The sequence below is a fragment of the Podarcis muralis genome, chromosome 8 (genome assembly GCF_964188315.1).
Source record: "Podarcis muralis chromosome 8, rPodMur119.hap1.1, whole genome shotgun sequence".
In the NCBI taxonomy this organism is placed as follows: Eukaryota; Metazoa; Chordata; class Lepidosauria; order Squamata; family Lacertidae; genus Podarcis; species Podarcis muralis.
The window spans coordinates 11486487-11509268 of record NC_135662.1 but is presented as its reverse complement, the minus strand read 5'-3'; the positions used below and the strand labels follow the sequence as shown (position 1 = coordinate 11509268).

General features: G+C 47.1%; 1 protein-coding gene across 2 annotated transcripts in view; it reads right to left on the bottom strand.

Moving 5' to 3' along the window:
* Positions 1–22782, bottom strand: part of ADCY8 (adenylate cyclase 8) — a 150809-nt gene that overhangs the window by 60155 nt on the left and 67872 nt on the right. For both annotated transcript variants that reach the window (XM_028736142.2, XM_028736143.2), the window contains exons 6-7: positions 20363–20521; positions 6730–7000 (exon numbers count right to left, since the gene is read on the bottom strand). In XM_028736142.2, the coding sequence (XP_028591975.2) occupies positions 6730–7000; positions 20363–20521 (430 nt within the window). The remainder of the gene's footprint in view (positions 1–6729; positions 7001–20362; positions 20522–22782) is intronic.

Here is a 22782-nt window from a genome sequence, read left to right as displayed (position 1 = left end):
CAACTGGGAAGCACGTGGAGCCAAAGAGCACAGCTGTTAACAGGTATGTTCTCTACTACAGCTGCTACCATGGCACTAGCATGGAGCATGCTAAAATGGAGGGAGAGTGCGAAAAATAAAATAAAAATAACTACATATGCTCAGAATGAGCACACACACAAACTGTAAAACTGTAAGACAGAAGTTTTGAACAAAGAGAACCCTGGTGTCATGCTCAAAAGACCAGAGGTATTTCCCTGCAAAAGCAGAGACATCACCTTGCCAACAAAGGTCCGTTTAGTTAAAGCTACGGTTTTCCCAGTAGTGATGTATGGAAGTGAGAGCTGGACCATAAAGAAGGCTGATCACCGAAGAATTGATGCTTTTGAATTATAGTGTTGGAGGAGAGTCCCATGGACTGCAAGAAGATCAAATCTCTCCATTCTGAAGGAAATCAACCCTGAGTGCTCACTGGAAGGACAGATCCTGAAGCTGAGGCTCCAATACTTTGGCCACCTCATGAGAAGAGAAGACTGCCTGGAAAAGACCCTGATGTTGGGAAAGATGGAGGGCACAAGGAGAATGGGACGGCAGAGGACGAGATGGTTGGACAGTGTTCTCGAAACTACCAGCATGAGTTTGACCAAACTACGGGAGACAGTGGAAGACAGGAGTGCCTGGCGTGCTCTGGTCCATGGGGTCATGAAGAGTCGGACATGACTAAACAACAACAACATTTCCCTCCATCAATGACTCATGGGGTTTTCTTATTCCCAGTCATAAGCCTGAGATGCAAGGAGCACAGCTGGCAAAGCAACATCTCTAGGTAACAAAGCAATTGTGTTAGACATTGTGGACCTTTGGGACGAGGAGGACTAAGCATGAGCAGAAACGGGAATGAGGTATAGTGTCATTACGGATCTACCCAGCAAAGAGGGAAAGGCAACTTGAGCTGACCTTCTTCCACAGTGACTCATCAATCTTTTAAATGTGGTAGAAAGACTGGTATCTTAAGGCACTTTAACCTTTTCCTCTTTAATTTCTTTAAGCAGACAGCCTTCACAAGGGATCTTTTCACAGCTAAAAATTCAGATTCCACAAACCTTGAGGCAATGGCTGCTGAAGAAGGAATGGAAGCAGTGGTCCAACAAAGTCCTTTCTTTCTGGCTGTCAGAAATCGGTGTTTTCCATGGTTTGGCAATCTATGTGTACAAGTGAGACCTGCAACAAATTGTTGCAGCTGTGGGCTAAACCACAGAGCCTGGAGGACTTGCCGATCAGAAGGTCAGCAGTTCGAATCCCCGTGATGGGGTGAGCTCCCGTTGCTCGGTCCCTGCTCCTGCCAACCTAGCAGTTCGAAAGCACGTCAAAGTGCAAGTAGATAAATAGGTACCGCTCCAGCAGGAAGGTAAATGGCGTTTCCGTGTGCTGCTCTGGTTCGCCAGAAGCGGCTTAGTCATGCTGGCCACATGACCCAGAAGCTGTACGCCGACTCCCTCGGCCAATAAAGCGAGATGAGCGCCGCAACCCCAGAGTCGGCCACGACTGGACCTAATGGTCAGGGGTCCCTTTACCTTTACCTTTAGACTGATCCTATTCAGGGTTCCAGTCACCCACACATGCCATCTTCCAAAACATTCCATCCATTCTACTCCCTGACCCTGTTTTCCATTTCCCCCAGCTCCCAACATGTAGACTATAAGAACCGCCTGTAGGATCAGTCCAGTGGCCCATCTAGTCCAGCATCCAGTTCTCACAGAGGCCAACAAGATGACTACTGGAAGCTCCTACTGGAAGCATTCTCCTCACCTCTGGATTCCACCAATTCAGAAACATGCTGCCCGCAACAGTGGAGGCAAAGCATAGCCAATCAGCATTAATAGCCCTTGATCTAGACTTACGCTCCATGAATTTGTCCAATCCCTTTTTAAAAGCCATCCAAGCTAGTGGCCATCACTGCCTACTTGGGGAGCAAGTTCCATAGTTTAACAAGGTGCTGCAAGAAAAAGCGTGCCCTCTTTTGTCCACCCTGAGTCTTCCAACAGTTGGAGGCAGGTCCCCAGGTTCTAACACTAAAGGAGGGGAGAAGAACCTTTCTCTGTCTCCTTCTTCCATTTTGGAAACACTTCTGTTACGTAGTCCAAAGGATGGGGAAATTCTATCCAGCCCAAGGTCAGATTCCCTTCTGGGCAACTTTACAGGGTCCAATGTGTCATTGGTAGCAGGACCATAGGCAAAAGCACAAATTATACTTTTGTACGATAGGCTAGCTTCCACACACACTCCCAAATCTCTCAGGCAAGGAAATGGCATTTTCATAGTGCAATGACTCATTCCAGCCATGCAAAGATACTCAATGGCAGTGCAAAGCAGGGCAGGCAAGGGGTATGGCCTAGCATGAGAGGCATGGCTTTGGAGGGGGGTTGCTAGATGGGGGCTAGATGTAGTATTTGGCCCTAAGCCTGAAGTTTTCCCTGCCCAGCCCTAATGAGACCAAGAATGGGATGGGACATATGCAGATACAAGCAGCCTCGATTTACAATGTCCAAGGAAGCTGTTGGTCAACAGGGAGAGGAAGCACATTTAGCCTAAACTCAATGGGTATCACCATATTTCAAGCCTTATGAGGAGCGGTTGAAGGAGCTGGGTATGTTTAGCCTGGAAAAGAGACTGAGAGGAGATATGATAGCCATCTTCAAATATCTCAAGGACTGTCACATGGAAGAGGGAACAAAATTGTTTTCTCCCGCTCCGGAGGGTAGGGCTCAAACCAAGGCTTGAGGTTGCAAGTAGATTCCAACTAAACATACAAAAAAACCTTTCTGACAGTAAGAGTTGTTTGACAATGGAACAGTCTCCCTCAGGAGGTTGTGGACTGTCCTTCACTGGAGGTGTTCAAGCAGAGGTTGGATGGCCATCTGTCATGGATATTTTAGCTGAGATTCCTGCATTGCAGGGGGTTAGACTACAGCAGGCACCCCCCAAACTTGGCCCTCCAGCTGTTTTGGGACTACAACGCCCATCATCACTAGCTAACAGGACCAGTGGTCAGGGATGATGGGAATTGTATTCCAAAACAGCTGGAGGTCCACATTTGGCCATGCCTGGACTAGAGGATCTTTGGGGTTCCCTTCTAACTCTAGGATTCTCTGATTCCAGCTATATAGATCCCCCCCCGAAGCACTTTGAAGGAATGCTTGCAATATGCACAAAGTCCCTCTAAAACACCCCACCTGTTATCATGACAGCCATTTGGAAGTTAATCTGGGTTCCATCTAAGCTTCTTTCTTTGGCTGGGGCGGGGGGCACCCTGTGAACAAGGGCGAAGTGTCCCACTTATTGTAATAATAATAATAATAATAATAATAATAATAATAATAATAATAATAATAAAATTTATTTATATCCCGCCCTCCCCAGCCGAAGCCGGGCTCAGGGCGGCTAACAACAATCAAATAATCAAACAGTCAAATAATCACACATTCTAAAAATATTTCATTATAAAAATTAATTAATTGTACTGCTTGCTCTGATTGCCTTCAACTGATAATCGCAATAATCATTATGATGTTGCTTTCATCACAAAAGGGACCCAAAGCACCTTACAAAAGCAATACAAGCACTAAAACCAATTATAACAAACAAACCAATAACCACCCCCAAAACATCTGTACAGGCCTTGCAGATCCCACCCCATTAAAAGGTGCCACAAGACCTCCAAACCCTTCCAATCAAGGGCCACAAGCCCCAGGAAAAAGGAAAGTTTTTGCCTGGAGCCTAAACATAGATTATGATGTGTCCTTGAGGAGACCATTTCACAAGCAAGGAGCCACCAGTGACCATTCTGCTCACTCTGACTTGACTTCATGACAACACACAGCCATTGCGATTTGGCTACACGTTGTGGATGAAGCCAATTCAAAGTGACGGCCAACAGCAAGGGGGGGGGGGTGCAACAGCCATCGCCGTTAAGACCAGGGCAGAAGGTGGTGAGTCAGGGAAGCAATGTGGGAGAGCCTTGACCCTACTTGAGGCAGCACGTTCCAGCCCATGTGTATCAGGTGTGTTTATTCCACCTGCTCGCCACAATCTTTCACAGCTCGCCATTCCTGCAGCACAGCGGCATCTCGAGGCAGGCTGTGGGCCTTGTTTTAGCTAGTGAAGTTATAAAAAATAAGGAAAATACTGTGCCTCAAATAAACCATAAGTTCATAGACGGGGAGAGGATGCTCCTTGATGAGATGTGCATTAGAATAAGGTTACCAGATTTTTTTCAAAGAATCCGGGGACACTTTTTTTTATTTAAAAAAGGGGGAAAATTATTTTTTAAAGTTATTTTAAAAAATAAATAAGAAGAAATATCTTCTCTTCTGTGGTCTCCTCTGTCGCATGGCCTTCCTCTGGGTCCCGGCCTGCTCTCTTGGAGCGCTAGCTGCCGTGGAGTAGGCTCGGGCCGGGCCTGGGCTCAGCCACATGTTCTTGCCCTCCCGGTGCTCTCCTACTTCTCCTCCTCAGCGGTGGCAGTGGCAGCAGCAGTGTGGCAAGGTTAGGGCTCCCCTCTTTTTTCTCCTTCCTCTTTCTCTCTCTTTCTTCTCCTCTCCCCCTTCTCCCTGTGTCGGCTCCGGGGTTTTCCTGGCCCCAGAGCGCCACTGGTCAGTCTGCCGAGTGGCCGGGCGCTCTCGCTCCCAACTCAATTTGGGTCACGGGGGGTCAGCGGTTCCCCCAGTTGATGCACCAGGCATCCCTGGTTCCCCCTCGGCAGTGGTGGTGGCAGTCTCAGCAGCCCAGAGCCAGCCTGGTAGCGCAGTTGGCTCTGGCTGGCTTCAGGAGCTGCTTGTTGCCATGGCGCCCGCCATTTTGCCTTGCCAGAAGACCCCACATGATCTGTCTTGTGCTGTTGAACTAATCATGCAACATTAATTCCCTAATAAATCCACAACACTTAAAATATAAATCCGGGGACGTTAAATGAAATCCGGGGACTGTCCCCGGGAAACGGGGATGTCTGGTAGCCATACATTAGAGATAGCAACTGCATTTGCCTTACGCTGACTCAGGCTATTTCACACACAGGCACGCTGCTTACTCTGAGTAACAGCAGCTCCCCAAAGTCTCCCACCATCTGCTATCTCAGAACCTTTCACAAGAGACACCAAAGATTTGAACCTGGGATCACAAGAGACACCAAAGATTTGAACCTTTGCATGTGAACTGGTGCTGCACTATTGATCTATGACTTCTCCTTAAACGTTGTCTACATTATCACTCCACGAGAAGAGCTCTGCTGGATCAAACTAATAGCCCATCTTGTTAAGTATAATTGTTTAACTGCACACTGAAATGGAGAATAATATAATTTATTATTTATACTCCACCCATCTGGCTGGGTTTCCACTCTACCTGTATGTATGTATGTATGTATGTATGTATGTATGTATGTATATATGTTTTTAGGGATTTAGCATTGGAAAATTCAATTGCACTATACTAGGCTAGAAAGGGCTCTCTAAGCCTCTAGCTGAGTTGATAATTAACTATTGTTCTCTGCTGGCCCTCACACTGAGTGTTTAACCTTAGATCATGTGATTAAGGCATTCAATTGCAAATTCACCTTTTTGAGTGGTGGCTTTGCCTTTTGTACCCCAGCACAGTCAGAGAAGAATGTGATAATGATGCCTCTTCAGGAGCTGCAAAACCTTAGTCTGGATGCAGGCTAATGTAGGCAATGGGAGAGTCAGAGCTTGGATTTCAGCTCTGGTCATAATTGAGTAATATATTTAAGAAGAAGAACCTGTGCATATGCTTTATACACCTTTCTGGATGCATCATTGATTACTTTGTACCTGTTTTGAAGAAGTTCTCATTAGTAAAGCTCTGAAGAATACTTACGAGTCTGAGCAATTTTTATTCCAAAAGGAGTAAACTTTTATGCATCCAATTGCTTCATGCTGCACAATACTAATATGTGCAATATTTTAAAGTTACCCTGTGGTTTGTAGCAAGTTTTGCATCCTTTATTTGCAAGACTGAGCCACCAACACAGCATGTTCCATCTCACATATTGGAGACTAAGTGGTAAACCTGTCTCCTGACTGCACCACTTCAGAATAGGGGGCTACATTGTTGAGTTCTCTTGCATACAAAAATAAGTAAAATACATCCTTGCACATAGCAAATCAGAAGTCCAGAAATCAAGACCCCAACCTAGCCTTCACCCATCATGCTGTTTTCTATGTGTAGACGGGTTTTTAAAAAATAAAATAAAATAAAAACATTTTACAGAGGATGATTCCCCTCGCACAACACCTGCAACAAGAAGTGGTGCATTCCAGACACAACCCTGCCGTGTCACCTGCTGTTTGTGAGAACTAAGTCCTGGGCTGAACACACCGCGCTGATAACTAGCAAAATCTTAGCTGCCTGATGGTTGCTTGCAGCAATTTAAGCAGCTTTCAGGTCTTCTTCTCATACCCATAATGAACTTGTCTGAGGCTCTGATTCAATTAACACTCAGCTGTGTGCAACATTTCATTTTGGCAGAGAGATGGGAGGGGAGACCTTAGCACTTCCCGAGATTCTGATGCATAGGTTAATTCTGACCTGTGGGGGTTTGTTTAATCATCTGCGGTTCGTGTTAGAGGGAAAAGGTTAGAGAGAAATTTGTTTTCCTCCAAGGCTTTTGTTATGGAGATGCATTAAAGGAGCATGAGCACGAAGAGGAGGACAGGAAGGAAGGAAGCTGGGACTTACATGCTGCTTCCCCACAATGTTATCAAAAGGAAGCTCCGGGCTCCACGATCCTTCGGTGAGCATCACCCCACTGTTCCTCCTGTCTGCAGCGGCCACCGACTCCTTGACAATGTCCTCGGGCAGAGTCAACAGGCTCTCCTCGGGCTGCTTGATCAAGTACGTCTCGATGTTGTGCTTCCTCAAGAATTCGTTGCGTTCCTTGCCATGCCCTTCTTCCACTTTGTAATCCCCGTTGAGGCAATCGAGCGTAGCTTTGGATATGTGGATTCTCCTGCGGAAGTACAAAGGAGTGGAAAGAATCAACACACGTGGTGCCTGGGTAAAACCAACCAAACAACAAACAAACAAACCAACCAACAAAAAAACGTACCCAAAAGATGCAAGGGGAAAACCCACAACAAAACGCTGCAGTATAGGAGTGATTCATTTTTTTAAAAAGAAATATTTATTAAAGTTTCAAACAAAATTACAGTAATAGAAGAAAAGTAAAAAAGAAGAAAACAGAAAATACAAAAAACAGAAAAATAGAATAACAATTAAAAACAAATCAGTCTTTCCATATCTTGTCTTTCATTCACTTGTTTCCCTGACCTCCTCACACCTCCCTTTTTTGCATTCCAGTTCAGTTAGTTAATTCAGCAAATCCTTTCCCTCTTTGTTCTTATCTTAATCCTTTATCTTAGTATATTATTACTTCAAGTTCACATCTATTAACAATCCATTTTTACATAGACCTTAATAACATTGCTGCTAAAACCACTTAACTTCATTCCAACATCATTCTAACATTCATTAATTTTGCAGTATTTCTGTAGATATTCTTTAAATTTCTTCCAATCTTCTTCCACCAACTCTTCTCCCTGGTCCCGGATTCTGCCAGTCATCTCCGCCAGTTCCATATAGTCCATCACCAGTATAGGAGTGATTCAGTTCAGAGTCCCAGTAAAAGGTAAAGGGACCCCTGACCATTAGGTCTAGTTGTGACCGACTCTGGGGTTGTGGCACTCATCTCGCTTTATTGGCCAAGGGAGCCGGCGTACAGCTTCCGTGTCATGTGGCCAGCATGACTAAGCCGCTTCTGGCAAACCAGAGCAGCGCACGGAAAGGCCGTTTACCTTCCTACCTATTTATCTACTTGCACTTTGACATGCTTTCGAACTGCTAGGTTGGCAGGAGCAGGGACCGAGCAACGGGAGCTCACCCTGTCGCGGGGATTCGAACCGCCGACCTTCTGATTGGCAAGTCCTAGGCTCTGTGGTTTAACACACAGCGCCACCCGCGTCCCAGTAGGCTGGCCATAATACCCTGCCCCAGGTTACTCCATTCCATCCCTGCTGTTCCTTTTCACCGCAGGTTATACTCAGCAGTCTGTGGCTAGCAGGGGGGCCAACTTGAATTAAATATTGGAGAGGGGGGCCAGGTAAGCCCCACCCCACATAGCTGATCACAAGACATGGCACACACAGACCCATTTGAATGGCAATGCTCATCAACTTGGGGGGGGGGGAACAGCCCTCTCAAATATTTTATCGGGGAGCCCGAAGGGACCTTGGCCCCTAGGAGTTGGCTCCTATGGTGACTAATGAGCATGCTCAGTCCTCATTGAGTATTTTTTTTGGGGGGGGAGGGTTTCAGTCTCTTTGTTGTTGTTGTTGTTTAGTCGTTTAGTCGTGTCCGACTCTTCGTGACCCCATGGACCAGAGCACGCCAGGCACCTCTGTCCTCCACTACCTCCCGCAGTTTGGTCAAACTCATGCTGGTAACCTCGAAAACACTATCCAACCATCTCGTCCTCTGTCGCCCCCTTCTCCTTGTGCCCTCAATCTTTCCCAGCATCAGTGTCTTCTCCAGGGAGTCTTCTCTTCTCACGAGGTGGCCAAAGTACTGGAGCCTCAGCTTCACGATCTGTCCTTCCAGTGAGCACTCAGGGCTGATTTCCTTAAGAATGGATGCGTTTTTTGTATTTTACTTATTTGACCACCTTTAGTTACATCAATAGCAATCTAAGATTATCTGTAACATCCGCAGTATAAGATTACAGTATCTGTAACATCCACAGCCCAGTAGAATTACAACCGAAATTCTCAGGTTTACCCTGAACATCCCAGTATCTCCCTTTAATTTCTCACTGGCTACATAACTGTTGGCCCTCACCATCTGAGTTCGCTTCTACAGACATTCCCCCAAGAGAGATGCGAAAACTTAATTCTCAGCCCTGCTATATTTCAGCCCAGTAACTCAACTCCTGTGAAGAGAAACCAACTTTTGTACTGATAGTTAACCCTCATGAAATGGTTCATAAGGACATCAGGGCTAACATTAACTCAGGGCATTTGAGGGAAGGGGTTAAGATTTTCAGAGGCACACCTAAAGCTATCATGCTCGACTGAGCAAACCTGTGCCTGAAAATGCATGCGTCGGGCCACTGAGAGCCCCGTTTAGCTGCAGATCTGTCAAGCATATAATTGCCGCTGTCATGCTATGTCTAGAATAGCTTTTATTGTCTGGTCTGGAGACGATTGCTTTGCTTAGGGTTTCTCTTTGCTTAAGCCACAGGGACAATTTATCTTCTGTGTTTTCCAACCCATATCTGTAATGATTAAACGTTAATGCTAAACGTCTTAAACAAATGCCTACAAAAGGAATCCACAATGGAGGATCATCTTGTTGATAAAACATGCCATCTGCCTACATGCTAATCACTTTTGAGTGCAGCAGCTGCAGTTGTGGGTTCCTTTGCCAGATTCACTGAACAACTCATGACGTTGTTGATGATGAAGATGATTTGTAAGATTCTTTGACCTGTCCTTCACCACGAGGTCCCAGGACCTCATGCAATTTAGAAACACAGTATTAAAATCCCTTTAAAACAAATCACAGTCCAGAGAATGGTGTGGGACCCCCCCCAAATACATATCCCGGGTGTCAAAAGCCAAGGTTAAGAGGCTCGTCTTTGGCAGAACACACCTCTGTGAGGAAGTGTGGTCTAGATTCTTCTGCTGATGAGTTAATGAAAGAAACAAAAGGAGACCAGTCACTGTACTCTTCGATGTTGTGCTAGCTGGTCTACAAGAGAAACCGTATCACACCAGTTTTGCGGAGGTTGCATTCGGAGTTATTGAATACTTGCGTGAAATTGTGTGCAATTGAAACACCCCATTCTGCTGCTGCTCTGCCCCATTCCGCCCCACACTCTGCCCTGCCCTCTTAGTGACATTTTTGTTACATTTCCAGGTTTGGAGCTGCGTGTGTGTGTGCAATCGTGCACATATTGGTCATGCCTAGAACGAGGGTTGCCTGTAGTACATTCACTTCTCTATAATAACACGATCTCCATCTGGGCTTCTAAGAGACAATGGATTATTAATGGCTTAAAATATAATCATTTGCTCCTCGAAATAACGAAAGCAAGACCAAGCCTGGGTCTTCAACCAATGTAATATTGCCCCATTATGAGCAGACAATTTGCTAAATCCTTTATTTATTTGTGCCATTAATTTGTGTTCATCCTTCGCAATTTCCAGTGACTGGTTTTCAGCCTTGTAGGCCTACTATATAGTGGGGCATTTGAAGTAATGAAGAACAGGTGGATTTCAAATGGGTGATTCAAAGCAGAATATTGCATGAGATTCTGTGGTGCAACAGATGACATGTGTGACAAAATGTGATGGGAACTTGGAGCACACAAACAGCAGCCAGATGCCAGAAACCTTCTTTCCTTCTGCCTGCCTCTATTTAATGATGGAGTTGAAACTTGTAATTAGTTGGTATGTACCACGAGTCTAACTTGTTAATAATTCCTGCAGGTATAACGACTCCCGACTCCGATGCACCAGAATGTTAATATTTTTGTAACTGGAACCTAGATTAATCACAGGCACCCTTGTTATTACTGCCTCTGTGGCTTGTTCTCTCACAGCCACTATACCTCCGCCTTTCGACTCCTCCATTTGTAATCAAAGTATACGTGACGCTGACCAATGACAGATCGACAACCCAAGAGGTCATTGTGCCACCCAGAGTCACAAAAGGACCACTGCACTAAACGTGCCACAAACCCAACAGACATTTCAAATTTGGCCATTATTCAAGAGCTTGGGATATGGAAGACCTTTCATCCAAATTTTTAGTCAGATGCTCCATAGCCGCATGCTCTTTTCCAAATCACAATGGAAGAAGAAGAGGAGTTTGGATTTGATATCCCGCTTTATCACTACCCGAAGGAGTCTCAAAGCGGCTAACAATCTCCTTTCCCTTCCTCTCCCACAACAAACACACTGTGAGGTGAGTGGGGCTGAGAGACTTCAAAGAAGTGTGACTAGCCCAAGGTCACCCAGAAGCTGCATGTGGAGGAGCGGAGACACGAACCCGGTTCACCAGATTACGAGTCTACCGCTCTTAACCACTACACCACACTGGCTCTCAATGGAGTCACCCTCACTGGCCCTATTTACTCCCACAGGAAAAAGAGATAACTGGTCTTCCATTTTCTGGGGACCCAGCAGAAGCTAGAGATGAACTCTGATCCTTCTGGAAATCTGACAAGGTAAGAGTCCACCTTCCAGGATACAGAGGTGAGAATGAGGCAGCTGTATTCGGTATGCCTCTGAATACCATTTGCTGGAAATAAGAAAGTAGGGAGAGTTCTGTTGCACTCAAATCCTGCTTGAAGGTTTCCCATAGGCATTCCCATTGGCCATTGTGAAAACAGGATTTCAGATTAGATGGGTCTTGGCCTGATTCAGCAGAACTCAATTTAACTTCTTATAATGATCCTTCTTACCACATCTGATTTTCAGTGATGGAGGAGAAAGGCCCAGGGAGTTGCTGAGATGTTTGTCTTTTGCTTTCATCCAGAATCCTTTGCACCTACTTTAATTTTCTAGAGGGATTCAAATGAAGTTGAAACCAGAGTCCATTTCAATAAAATCAAAGTTTTGTTTTAACTCTGTAGACCTCACTTAGGTTTGCATGTTAATGGAAAAAAAATCAAACAGCAACGTTAATTGGTTCCATCCATTTGATTAGATAGAGGTAGTGAAAGAGAGACATTGACTTCCATTAAAATGCAAATGTACAGTCAATCCATGACCCAGTTGAGCTGCCATGTTTGGATATACCTAAGTTTCAGCAGGCAATGGCAGGGGAGGAAACAATCTGCTGAAACCTAGGTATGCTACCTTTGCTGGCTTGCAGATGGGTTATAAGGGCCAAACTATATCTGATATAGAAGTCCCGTGACCTTGTTTCTGTTTGCTTTAAAGATGCGTATGTGTGTGCTCTCAGCATCTTAAAAAGCAGAGACATCACCTTGCCAACAAAGGTCCGTATAGTTAAAGCTATGGTTTTCCCAGTAGTGATGTATGGAAGTGAGAGCTGGACCATAAAGAAGGCTGATCGCCAAAGAATGGATGCTTTTATGGTGCTGGAGGAGACTCTTGAGAGTCCCATGGACTGCAAGAAGATCAAACCTATCCATTCTGAAGGAAATCAGCCCTGAGTGCTCACTGGAAGGACAGATCTGAAGCTGAGGCTCCAAGACTTTGGCCACCTCATGAGAAGAGAAGAATCCCTGGAAAAGACTCTGATGTTGGGAAAGATGGAGGGCACAAGGAGAAGGGGACGACAGAGGACGAGATGGTTGGACAGTGTTCTCCAAGCTACCAGCATGAGTTTGACCAAAGTGTGGGAGGCAGTGGAAGAAAGGAGTGCCTGGTGTGCTCTGGCCACCTCAGGAGAAGAGAAGACTCCCTGGAAAAGACCCTGATGTTGGGAAAGATGCATGGCACTAGGAGAAGGGGACGACAGAGGACGAGATGGTTGGACAGTGTTCTCGAATCTACCAGCATGAGTTTGACCAAACTGTGGGAGGCAGTGGAAGACAGGAGTGCCTGGCGTGTTCTGGTCCATGGGGTCACGAAGAGTCGGACATGACTAAATGACTAAACAATAACAACATTTCCCTCCATCAATGACACAACTAAACGACGACGACAACAACAACAACAACAACATGTGTGTGCTCTGGATTTGATCAGAGTAATCACAGGTTGGAAAGGGTAAGGCAGTGACCTTGTTCCCACCATGGAGAGGAGATGTTGGAAGCTTCTCCTTGGAAGGAAAGCAATACTGAAGAGATGGAGAGCATCCCTCTTCCTATGAGGAGGTGACGCTTGGTTTTGGAGTCCTGGCAACTCCTCCCAGCGGAGGGAAAGTGGTAGGTGTTGAGACACAGCAGCTACCGCCCCTGCAATGGCCTTGACAGTGGTGCCCGTTTGAACAGGTAGGGACCCCAAATGTAGGCTGAATCAGAGCCAATGACAGGCAGAGTCAACTAATACTAGGTTTGTCTCCATCCTCTTGTCAGGAGTTCAGCCTACACTCTAGTAGGACCCTGGCAGAGACACATGCCCGACTGGCATGTTCTCTCCCTCTTGGTCGATTGTTCAGGAGCTTCATAAGCTTTCTTCAGCCCGAACATCACAGCGACCAATGCCAACAGACACTGGCACACTTAGGGATCCGCAGAGTTTGCACAACTTGTGTGACAGACCTCAGCAACTCAGCATTTTGGCTAATCTACTTTATTTACATACACAGAGCACTGCAACATGGCTCCCTCCCTCTCTCTAGCATCAGACAGCAAAGGAAAAAAGAACAAAGGACAATAGTCCCACTTCACGGAACACAGTAATACAAACATCCTTTCTCTGTCACTTCCCACTTTGTGGAGTCAAAACATGCACTGTCATGTGATAGACAAAAATCCCATGACTGCAATCATGGAGCAGGAATTCTAACATGCCAACTTCAGCAATAATGAGATTATGGAGAAGGAAGCTGATAGTCACAGCTGCCTCCTGGACTGATTGTATGTCAGAAGATAGGCAAGTCAGGGTTGTTGAGTGCAGATGAGGTTAGTAGAGAAGTGCCCCATTTTCTCTAGGGCACCAACCTTCGCTAGTCTTTTGTGTGAGTGTGGGGAACAGGAGAAGGGGAGGGCAATAATGGTTGTGGGCAACCAATGTGCAGGTTGAGTGGGCTCTGCTTCTGATTTTGTTCCTAAATACAGGTGGGAGCAGAAGCCATGACTTTCCAGGAGCAAAGAATGCGCTCCCAGTGTTCCTAGAGCATCTCTGTCTCATGCAAGTAGAGGAAACATACCAATCAAAATTGGCCGATAAGTAGCTGATATATGGGCTGGGAGGACGAGGACTTGACTGGTAGGTTTCCCTCCCTCTCGCAAGCTGTCAACGTCACTGTTGAGAAACGGCAATTGCCTTATCCTGTCAAAGGAACAAGCTGTGCTTCTTGGAATGTGTTGAAAAATAGGCCGTGTCAGGTAGAAACAACATTTGTACCCAGCAGTTAGTGCAGCCACTTTGGATGAAGAAACAACTGGGCAGATGGGTGGAAAGAAACTGTGCACATCTCACCTTAGATGCAGCGATGCAAAGGTTATCAGAAATACATGTTAGCAACCCACAACCTCATATTAGTGTGAAGATCGCCTGCAGGGCATGTTTTGCAAAGCGCCATGTCATTATGTTGGCAGATGATAAAAGAAGCAAGCAAGTTTATCTAAGGAAATATAGCAGGCGTAGCCAGTGTGGAGCCCTCCAAAAGTTGTTGGGCTCCTGTGATGGGATGATAAGCTGCTTGTGTGTAAAATCCAGATCCCTCAGAGTTTGACCAGGTTTTCAAACCTCTGCCTGTGACGGAGCCCCTCCTGCATGGTTGCGTCAATCGCTGGCAGAATCCGAAAGTGGTTGTTTTCGGAAACGCTTCCAACATAAAAGCTCCTTAACGGAAACACGTCTCCTGGCCTCCCTGCGTGACAGTTTCCGGCGAGGAGTGGGTGTCCCTATAGGAGGTCCTGAGACCTCTCCACTGTTTTCGCTGGAACCGTCTCTGAGCCATCCCTCCGACTCACTTTCCCTTGGAGTTACTGCTCGCCCCCTACTGGTTCCCTCTTCAGCTGCAACACCTCTTTCAACCTCATTGAGCCTCTGCACCTCCTGTCCTTCCGATGGCAGTTCCCTGACATCCACCTCCCCTCCAGGGCCCCCTTCACCCCCTCCCGTCCCCTCCCCTTCTGGCTGGGAGGAGGTAAAACCCCTGAAAGAACCTTCCTCATCGTCCGTAGTTTCCAACACTTCCCTCCACTTGCTGCTGTTCCTCGTCTCTTGGTATTCCTCGTCATCAGAGTCCATTCCCTCTTCCAAATCCGACTCCGCGAATCCCTCCATTTCCTCTTCCTCGTCGGTGGTGCCGAAGTATTCCCTCCTAAACCTTTCTACCGGCTGTGGTTTTCTCGGGAATCTTTGGTGGAACGTTTCTGTTAAAACCTCGTCATTGACCTCCCCTGCAGTCACCCAGGTGTTTTCTGACTCCGGTTCCCCTTCCCACGCCACCAAATACTCTACCTGATTTCCCTTCCACCTGGAATCGAGGATTTCCGCTACATGGTTGCTGCGTTCCCTCTCTTCCAAGGCTGGTCCCCTGGTGTGCTCCCCTTCACGTCCCCCCCTGTATGGTGACAGTAACGACCTGTGGAACACTGGGTGCAATTTCATGTGGTTGGGTAACCGGAGTTTGAAAGCCACTGGGTTGACCTGCTGAATGACCTCAAAGGGTCCCAATCTTCTGGGTCTCAACTTCTTACACCCCCCTTTGAACGGCAACCCTTGGGTGGACAGCCACACCTGATCCCCCACCCTTATGGCCTCACCTTCCCTTCTGTTCTTGTCTGCCTGCTCCTTATATTGTGCCTTGGCCCTTTCTAAGTTGAGCTGGAGCTGATGATGGATCGCTTCCATCTCTTCTACAAAATGTTCGGCCGCTGGGACGCTCCATCTCTCCCCTCCATCCCCTGGGAATGCCCTGGGATGACACCCGTAATTAGCCAAAAAGGGGCTCATCCCTGTGGACACATTCTCTGCATTATTGTAGGCAAACTCTGCCAGCGCCAACTTTTCGGCCCAGTCATTCTCTCTGTCATTGACATAACACCTCAGATATTGTTGGAGTATGCCATTTGCTCTCTCCGCCTGCCCGTTGGTTTCAGGGTGCCGGGCAGTGGAAAAATTGACTTCCACGTGCAGCAAGCTCATGAGCTTTCTCCAGAACCTGGAAGTAAATTGTTTGCCGCGGTCTGAGACCACCCTCAATGGAGCCCCGTGCAACCTAAAGATGTGTTCTACAAACAACTTCGCTGTTTCTTCCGCTGTGACAGCATGTGAGCAGGCTATAAAGTGGGCCATTTTGGTTAACAGGTCTACCACAACCATGATGGCTGTTTTCCCTCTGGACTTTGGCAGATCAGTCATAAAATCTATTGCCACTGCTTCCCATGGTCTTTCAGGTGTGGGTAGCGGTTCTAATAACCCTGCCGGCGCCCGCCTCTCCCCTTTGGCTCGCTGGCATTGGTCACACCCTCTCACATACTCCCGCACATCTTCCCTGACCTTGGGCCACCAAAATTCCCTGGTAACCAGCCACATGGTTTTGTGTTGCCCAAAATGCCCTGCTGTGGGGCTATCGTGCAGCTGCTTGAGTACCTTCTCTCTCAAATCTCCTTCAGGTATATATAACGCTCCCTTGTAATACAACGCCCCGTTTTTCTCCTCAAAACCTCCGGGTTTGTCTCCCTCCCTCCTGAGACCCCTGAGTTTGTCCTGGGCGTATTCATCATTCTCCGTTCCCTCTACCAGTTCTCTTTGCCCCACCAATGCCGCCCCACACACCCAGCGGTCCTCTGGAATGACATGTCTTTCTTCGGGTGCTCCCTCCCCCTCCAAATATTCAGGTTTCCGTGAGAGAGCGTCCGCCCTAACGTTCTCTGGGCCTGGCACGTAACAAATCTCAAAGTTAAATTTGGAGAACTCCTGAGCCCATCTCAACTGCCGTTGGTTGAGCACTCGTGCCGTTCTCCAATACTCTAGATTCTTGTGGTCAGTGCACACTTGCACCTTATGTTGTGCGCCAATTAGCAGGTGCCTCCATTTCCGGAAGGCCTCATGAATAGCCATAAGTTCTCGGTCATACACCGTGTAATTCCTCTCGGATTTGTTCAGTTTCCGCGAAAAAAAGGCACACGGTCTCCACTCTGACTCCTCCTTCCCTGGCTGCAGAAGAAGCACCGCCCCTATGGCTCGGTCTGATGCGTCTGTTTCGACCCTCATCTTTTTTTGTAAGTCCACATGCAGAAGTTGCTCCTCCGAGGCGAAGGCCCTTTTCAGTTCCTCAAAGGCTCGCTCCGCCTCCTCAGTCCAAACGAATTTCTTTTTACTGCTGAGACAGTCCGTAATGGGCGCCGTCAGGTGGGCAAAGTTTCGAATGAACTTACGATAAAAGTTCCCAAACCCTAGGAACCTCTGCACATCCTTCTTTGTTTTGGGTGTTTTCCATTCCAGTACTGCCTGGACCTTGCCGGGGTCCATGGCCAATCCCTTGTCGGACAGGCGGTACCCCAGAAACTCCACCTCCTTGGTATGAAACTGACACTTCTCCAGCTTCACCCACAGCCGGTTGGCCTGCAGCCTGCTCAACACTTCTCTGACGTCTCTTACATGCTGCTCCTCATTCTCAGAGTACACCAACACGTCATCTAGGAAGGCCACACAATTCTTGTACAGCAAAGGCCCCAGTACGTGGTTCATAAAAGCTTGGAAGCACGCCGACCCTGCTTGTAATCCAAATGGCATAACTAAATATTCAAATGCCCCTAAAGGGGTGAACATGGTGGTTTTCCATTCATCCCCTTTCCTTATACGTATCAGATTGTACGCCCCCCTTAGGTCCAGCTTTGTAAAAATCTTTCCCTTCCGTACCCTGGTCAAAATGTCATCAATCCTGGGCATTGGAAAGGCCAAAGGTTCTGACACTGCGTTTAACCCCCTGAAGTCACACACCAGTCTCGGCTTATCCGTGTTTTTTTTATCCACAAAAAAACACTGGGCTACCTCCCACCGCTCTGGACTCTCTGATGAAACCTCTCTTCAGGTTCTTGTCAATGAACTCCCTTAGCTCCTGCATTTCTCTGTCTGACATGGCGTACAACTTGCCTACAGGAAGCTGTGCCCCAGGGAGTAAATTGATTTGACAGTCAAAGGGTCTATGCGGGGGTAGTTGGTCAGCTTCCTTCTCGCTGAACACGTCGCTGAGATCTGCGTATTGCGGGGGCACCTTCCCTTTATCCATTACTTCCATTCCGGCTAGGGCGACTCTGGCTCCTCCCGGAACCTTCCCCTGCTTGCAGTGTTCTAGGCAATGCGCTGACCCAAAGGAGACCACCCTCTGATGCCAACCCACTAGTGGATTGTGTAGTGCCAGCCAGCTCATCCCCAAAATGATGGGAGCTCCTCCCAAGGTGGCCACATTAAACGCTATCTGTTCAGTGTGCCTTGCCACCCTCATTATCATCGGGACAGTCTGTTGGCTAACTTCTCCTCCCAGCAGTTCTCTGCCATCAATCGTGGTCACCTGCAAGGGGTTACTTAAAGGGATAGTCTGTATCTGATGCTCAGCTGCAAACTCCTTACTCATAAAATTACAGGAGCTGCCTGAATCCAAAAGCGCCTTGATCTGTAGCGGGTGCCCGTTTGGCAACTCTAGAGACACCTCTATCACTAAAGCGGGTCTGGGTGGTTCTGGCGTGGGCACTTTCACTGCTCTTTGGCCTGGCTGCTGTGCCCCGACGGTGGCAGCCAGGCGTTGGCTTTTACTTGCTCCTTGCTCTCCTCCTCTTTTCCCCCAACAGCCCCTGCCATCCCTTGCCACTCCTTTCTCTGTGGGCAGACTCTGGCAAAGTGCCCTGGCTGTTGGCAGAGATAACATTTCTTGGCGCTCTTTCCCTCCTTCTTCCGCCCATCACTGGGATTTGAAACTGCGCGCACCCGCGCTGTTCCAACTTCCATCGGCTCTGCCGGCGGGAAAGGTGGCTCTGGAATGTCCGGAATGCGAAGCTCCCTCCAACGTTCTCCTTTCCCTTCCTGCCTTTCCAAAGCCCTCGCTTCCTGGCGCGCTCCTATGGCCAGCGCGGATTTGGTCAGCTGATCCATAGACTCCGCCCTGGGCCCCCGGGACAGTTCATCTTTCACGGCCGAAGAAAGCCCCTCTTCGAAAAGCATTTGAATGGGTTCCGCCGATAGGTCCCACCCCAATTTATGAATTAACATAGTAAATTCAGTCCAGTACTCTCGAACAGATCGGCCCCCCTGTTTGCAAGCCATTAACTGTCTTCGTACCACTCCCTGCTCAATGTCGCTGGAAAACATCAGATCCATGGCACGAAAAAACTTCCTTGTGTCCTTTAGGATCTCATTATTCACTGCCATCAAGGGTCTAACCCAGTCCTTCGCCCCCGATTCGAGATGGCCAATAACAAAAGCCACTCGCGACTCCTCGTCAGGGAAGTCATCATACTGCAGGTTGAGAGCGTACTGCATTTCAGTTCTAAAGGCATGATAACTTCTGGGGTCCCCCCCAAATTTCTGCACCAACCCCGGTACCTTTCTGGCGAGCGAGGTGGTTTTCTCCTTTCCCTTTTCTGCATCCTCAGCCCTCCTCTCCTCAAGCCTCGCCGTTTGCATGGCAAGCTGGAGCTCCAACGCCCTGTACCTTTCTTCCAGGCTTGGACCTCCTCCAGCTGCTCCTGCTCCTCCGGTTCCGGCTGGTTCACTCATGATGCCTTTGCCTGCACAAGCTGGCTTTCGAAGATTTTCGGATTGCTGTGATGGGATGATAAGCTGCTTGTGTGTAAAATCCAGATCCCTCAGAGTTTGACCAGGTTTTCAAACCTCTGCCTGTGACGGAGCCCCTCCTGCATGGTTGCGTCAATCGCTGGCAGAATCCGAAAGTGGTTGTTTTCGGAAACGCTTCCAACATAAAAGCTCCTTAATGGAAACACGTCTCCTGGCCTCCCTGCGTGACAGTTTCCGGCGAGGAGTGGGTGTCCCTATAGGAGGTCCTGAGACCTCTCCACTGTTTTCGCTGGAACCGTCTCTGAGCCATCCCTCCGACTCACTTTCCCTTGGAGTTACTGCTCGCCCCCTACTGGTTCCCTCTTCAGCTGCAACACCTCTTTCAACCTCATTGAGCCTCTGCACCTCCTGTCCTTCCGATGGCAGTTCCCTGACAGCTCCATTCGGTCCCAGCCGGCATGGCAAATGGTCAGGGACAAAGTTAAACTATGGAACATGCGCCCATGGTAGACAGTGATGGCCAACAATTTGGATGGCTTTAAAAGAGGGTTAGATAAATTCTAGGTGGACAAGGCTTTTAATGGCTACTAACAACCATGACTGTGTTCTATGTCCTTTCCACTTTTAAAGCTATACATGTTGGGCTGTCAGGCTATCTTAGGCACTGCCTTTGGAGACATCAGCCTGCTCACCACTCAGTGACAGTGGTGGCATAAAGCACCAGTTCAGGCAGTAAGCAGACAAACAAGCCCAATACCATTTTGCCTCTCTCCAATAGATGTAAACAGAGGCAGCCATCTTGATTCCACGTGGATCTGACTGAGCAGAATTCAAAATGGCGGCATTTATGTCATGATGCTTCAAGGACACACGACTCAAAACAAATTGCTCCAGCCCTAGATTGTAGACTAATGCAAGCAGACACTTACCCAGGGATTCCACCTGACTCGAGTTTGTTTGCAATATCAACATCCCAGGACCAGACATCAAACTGCCACTTCCGTAGACCCAACACACCACACAGCACGGATCCAGAGTGTATTCCAATCCGCATGTCGACATCGTGCTTCGTTCTTGACCTAACATACCTGAAAAAGAAACTTAACTTAAAATTTATCTGAAAGATCGAAGAGTCATGTTCCATCATGACATGGGATGCTCTCTGAAGGCCATTTATGTGCTAAGCCAGGATTCCAAGGGTGATGATTGCTCCTCAGTCCTGGAATTAATTCCCTTGAGGAATTACCAAGTGTGGTATGGGTGACTTCAACTGCACTTGCACCTGTGTTTCAGTCATAACAATGAGGAAAAGAATCCTTGATATCCTAAATGACTGTGCCTGTGCTGGTCATGGAACTGACCGCAGTGTGTTGTAGTATGGGGCAGAATTAAAACTGAAGTGTATATCTGATGGCAGTAAAGGGGACTTTAAATTACACACCTTTTTTTGCTAGGTTCATACAATTAACACCTAACACTATTAGCGGAAAATATAAGCAGCAGAAAAATAACTCTGCAACGTGGATTATCACAGGAACACTTAATTGCATTGCACGGTCTGGTGGTACACACATTACTGCTATCTAACAGGAACATAAAAGAAAAGAAAAAAGACTGATGGAGGATATTTGGATGGAAGAAGCTACAAGCTCCATTAACCTTGCTGAACTTTTCTCCATAGAAACCAGAGCAGGGATATTTATTATAGCACCCACAATTGGTTTAATTAAGAAGTTCCCTCAACTTACCTCCTGTTTCAAGCAATTAATAGCTTTGTACAAAGGTTTCTACTTTTTTTTTTAAAAAAATTCATAATATTACTTGCTGGAATTTTTTAATTTTTTTTTTTTGGAAACTTCTAATCATAAATAATAGAGGCAGGAGGATAAAAATGTGGTTGTGAGAATATGAGGTGAGCTCCAGAAAGCTGTTTTGTAGATCAAGGCCTAGCCCTGAAATGTGTCAAGCAGCAATGAAGAACAGCATGTGGAAAGAGCCTTTCTCCAACTATGAAGTTGTGGCAACCTCAAAGCATCCTCTGGCTTTCTGTTATTTGGGTAAGTTCATCAAGTGTCAAAGCAAGGCCTTGTTAGCGTTGAACCACTGCTATGGAAATCACATTGCTTTCCATGGGGGAAATCCCTGCTTACCAGGGAGAAGAGCAGACACAGAATAAACAGCTGTCCTTGTCTCCCTTGAGCCTCAAATTTCTTAGGGATAATAATAATAATAATAATAATAATAATAATAATAATAATAATTTATTATTTATACCCCACCCATCTGGCTGAGTCTCCCCACTCTTGGCGGCTCCCAATGAAATGTTAAAACAGTACAGCATTAAATATTAAAAACTTCCCTAAACAGGGCTGCTTTCAGATGTCTTTTAAAGATAGGATAACTGCTTATTTCCTTCACATGTGAAGGGAGGGTGTTCCACAGGGTGGGCGCCACTACCGAGAAGGCCCTCTGTCTGGTTCCCTGTAACCTCACTTCTTGCATTGAGGGAACTGCCAGAAGGCCCTCGGCGCTGGATCTCAGTGTCCAGGCTGAACGATGGGGGTGGAGACACAGGTATAAATACCTGAAGGATCAATTTGCATCTGAACCTGCCATGCTTAAATGATACCTGCTGAGTCCCTCACCTATAACCTCCAACATTTCTCCAATGAAAACAGGGACGTCCCATTCCCTAATGATGATTTTACTATTTATACCCCACCCATCTTACTATGTTGCCCCAGCCACTCTGGGCAGCTTCAAACATATAGAAAAAACATAATAAATATGGAACATTTTTTTTAAAACTTCTCTATACAGGACTGCCTTCAGAAGGCTCTGGGGTCGGATAACTCCATAGCCTGCAACATTTCTCTGATGGAAATAGGGACAGCGCGGGCGGTGCTGCGGTCTAGACCACAGAGCCTAGGGCTTGCCGATCAGAAGGTTGGTGGTTTGAATCTCCACGATGGGGTGAGCTCCCGTTGCTCTGTCCCTGCTCCTGCCAACCTAGCAGTTTGAAAGCATGTCAAAGTGCAAGTAGATAATGCTGGGATTTTGCCTATGTACTATCTGATGCAGCTTCCCACAGAAACAATTAAGGAGTTGGCCAAAGGCCAAGAAGACTAAGCAGAGGGAGTTATTCTGCCTAGAGATATGGAACCTTGGATACAACTCTGCTATTGGTCAAGGTCTCCACATAAGCATGATGACTCATGACCTTCCTGCTTGGTTGGTTAGTTGGTTAGTTGGTTGGTCAGCATGTGGTTTGAGAGGTCGTTGGAGTTTGTTCTGTGAGAGAGTTAAGATCCGTGTCTGTATCCTGTATATAGTAACTTGTGATTCTGCT